Here is a 2,892-nt window from a genome sequence, read left to right on the forward strand (position 1 = left end):
GGAAAGAAAGGGGGAAAGGAGAAAAGAGAAAGGGAAAATTTGAAACCGAAGCCAATCTGGTTAATGTGCAGCTGCTGCTTCGCTCCTCACGCATCAGGAAGAGACGTTCACATTTCTCTTTACTGCATTTGATCTCTTCCCTCTGACACAGACACGCTTTTCTCCTGACTCTGCATACACTTGCTTTTTAGGAACGGCCTGTTTGTGAAAGCAGCCAGTTCAGCAGCAGAGCTGCGAGGTTGGTGGGGATTTTGCTTTCCGACCAGCAGCACCCCATGCAGAGCAGCGGCTGGCAAAGGGCTCGGGAGCATGATGCTGCAGCAGGCAGCTTGTGTCTGATCCTCCTGCTTTGTCACCCCCTGCCACACCTGGGTGAGCCACCAGGGAGGTGTTACAGTTACTGCGGCCAGGGCATGCATCTTGCCAACACATTCCCTTCTTGAGCTGCTTATCACAACCCAGCCTGGCTCAGCAGTGCCAGCACAAAGCCAAATAACCCTTTCCAGAAAGCCAGCATGTGTGTCAGATCTGGCTCCGTCCCACCGGCTCATCAGCACAATGTCCCTAATGACGCAGGCTGCTATAATTAGACCCACGGGGGGCTGGCTTGCCCGAGTTGTGGTGCTTTGCCAGACGTGCTCAGCCTTTCCCTCTGCACTTCAGGTGTGGGAGCTCAAACCAACAAAACCACACCAAAGCAGGCACTGGGCTACACCAGGGTTTTATGGAACTTGGGATGGGGTGGGGAGATGCCAGCACCTTTGGCCAAAGCACAAGCCCTGAGAGCAGCAGAGCATTCCATAGGCTTGGGTTACAAGAGCTCTATAACCTGGATGTTCAGAGTCTATGCACTTCTTTTGCTGAATAATTTCATCGAGTCGGACTCAATGATCTTTGCGGGTCCTCATCTGTCCCCTCCAATTTGGGATATTCTATGATTCTAATTTTATGGGCCAACCCCTATTCACGGGGATACGGATGGACAAAGGTCTAATCTCAGGACTCTGTTCTGCGAACCAAGAAAGACCCACACGCTATCTGAAGGTGGAGGATGAAGCAAGAACTTTAAGAAGTTACTTGAGCTACAAAGGGCACCTAATTGATACAGAAAGCCCTCACCCACCCTGTGCACTTGGAAAACACATGCAACAGCACTGAGCAGAGAAGTTGTGTGTACCCCATCCTTGGAAGCATTCAAGGCCAAGTTGGAATGGATCCTGGGATGTAGTGGTTGGCAACCCTGCCCATGGCAGGGGGGCTGGAGCTCAACGATCTTTAAAGCCCCCTCCAACCTAAGCCATTCCATGATCCTATGATCTTGATTCTGGCGGCCCTCGACCAACTGAAAACTGCCCCATGTCCCTTACCTGTCCACGCTGATGATGCACAGCGTCATGATGGAGGCGGTGCAGCACATGACATCCATGGCGATGAACACGTTGCAAAACACCTTCCCGAAGAGCCACTCTCCCCCCACCAGGTCCGTGATGGTCACGAAGGGCATGACAGCGAAAGCCACCGACAGGTCGGCGGCCGCGAGGGACACCACCAGGTAGTTGGAAGGCTGCCGGAGCTTCTTGACAATGCAGACGGAGATGATGACCAGACCGTTGCCCGCGATGGTCATGAGGATGATGATGGAGAGCACCGCTCCGATGACGATCTTCTCGGTGTCCCCATAGAGCAGGATCTCCTCGCCGCAGTCCGTCGCGTTGGTGAGGTTGGAGGAAGGCAGGTCTGGCTCGGCAGGGGCGGAGGGTTCTTCAGTCATGAATGGATTCTGGAGTGACTCCCAAGCTGGATACTGCTGCTCTGCGTTCTCCACAAAGAGAAGATGGTGCTCCAGAAACCGCCGGGGGCTGCCCCTCAGCAGCATGCTCTGAGCTCACCGCAGCGGGCAACGGCACGGGCTTTCTCCCAGCAGTGGCACCTCCAACGGCAAAGCAGAACATTTTATCACACGCGGGCTAAGGAAATGAAATACCACCCTCCAGCCCTATCTCTTGCCTCCCGGAGCTGCAGATGGAGCTCATGTGCTCGGCGAGGAGCTGTTTCCCAAGTCTGCCTGAAGACGCACAGTTTGCTGGATCTGGAGGATGCTCGGAGGAAGCTCGCTCCACTTGTAAAGGAGCACAAGCTGCCCAGTCTTTCTGCAACGACTGCCTAATTGCCTGCATGCTTTTATAGGAGCACAGATAGCAGCAGCTGACTGCAATTGCTCACGGTATTAAGCACCGCTGCCAAGCCGTGCTGCTGGGCTTGCACTTCCCATGTGCATCCGTGCGCCCTGCACATACCATGGGGGAATGCAAGGGAGCGGCTGACAACACAGCCCTCAGCCCCGGCAGGGTGCCCGTGCACCGCCGGCTGCATCTCCTGCATGTGCCAGCGCACAAACTTCACCCTGCAAACCCATGCACGCGGCGTGCAGTGCCGACGCACCGAGCTGCAGCGGGAGCACACGCAGCATCGCTGCCCCCGGTGCCGCGTCCGGGAGAGGGGAGGGCTGGGGCATCCCTGAGCTGTGGGGTCCCCGATGTAAATATTTATATGTATAAATATATACATATAACATCACCCCTGCAAATATTTCCTCACCACCAATGGGGAAACTTCGGGGCAAGGCTCACCCTAAACAGAGCTCCCAGCATCGCGCACGCCCTGCATCCTCCTCTTTCTGCTTTCCCCTTGAAGGGAGTTTTATTTAAACCCAAGCAACCCCGCATCCCCCTCTTCCCCTTTTCGCATCCTCGCCCCCCCGGGGGTGATGGGGGTCCCGCCTCACCTGTGCCAAAGGGGTGAGACATCCTCCAGGCGAACCCCGCGATCTCCGGGCAGGAGAGGAACCGAGAGCCCCCGGAGCATCATCCTCTCTCCCCTCCCCGGTCCCAC

General features: G+C 55.9%; 1 protein-coding gene across 1 annotated transcript in view; it reads right to left on the reverse strand.

Moving 5' to 3' along the window:
- Positions 1-1,923, reverse strand: part of LOC110398647 (5-hydroxytryptamine receptor 7-like) — an 8,091-nt gene extending 6,168 nt beyond the window's left edge. Inside the window, exon 1 of the mRNA XM_021396505.1 lies at positions 1,368-1,923. Within this exon, the coding sequence (XP_021252180.1) occupies positions 1,368-1,876 (509 nt within the window). The 5' untranslated portion in view covers positions 1,877-1,923. The remainder of the gene's footprint in view (positions 1-1,367) is intronic.

This window comes from Numida meleagris, chromosome 4, assembly GCF_002078875.1.
Source record: "Numida meleagris isolate 19003 breed g44 Domestic line chromosome 4, NumMel1.0, whole genome shotgun sequence".
Classification (NCBI taxonomy): domain Eukaryota; kingdom Metazoa; phylum Chordata; class Aves; order Galliformes; family Numididae; genus Numida; species Numida meleagris.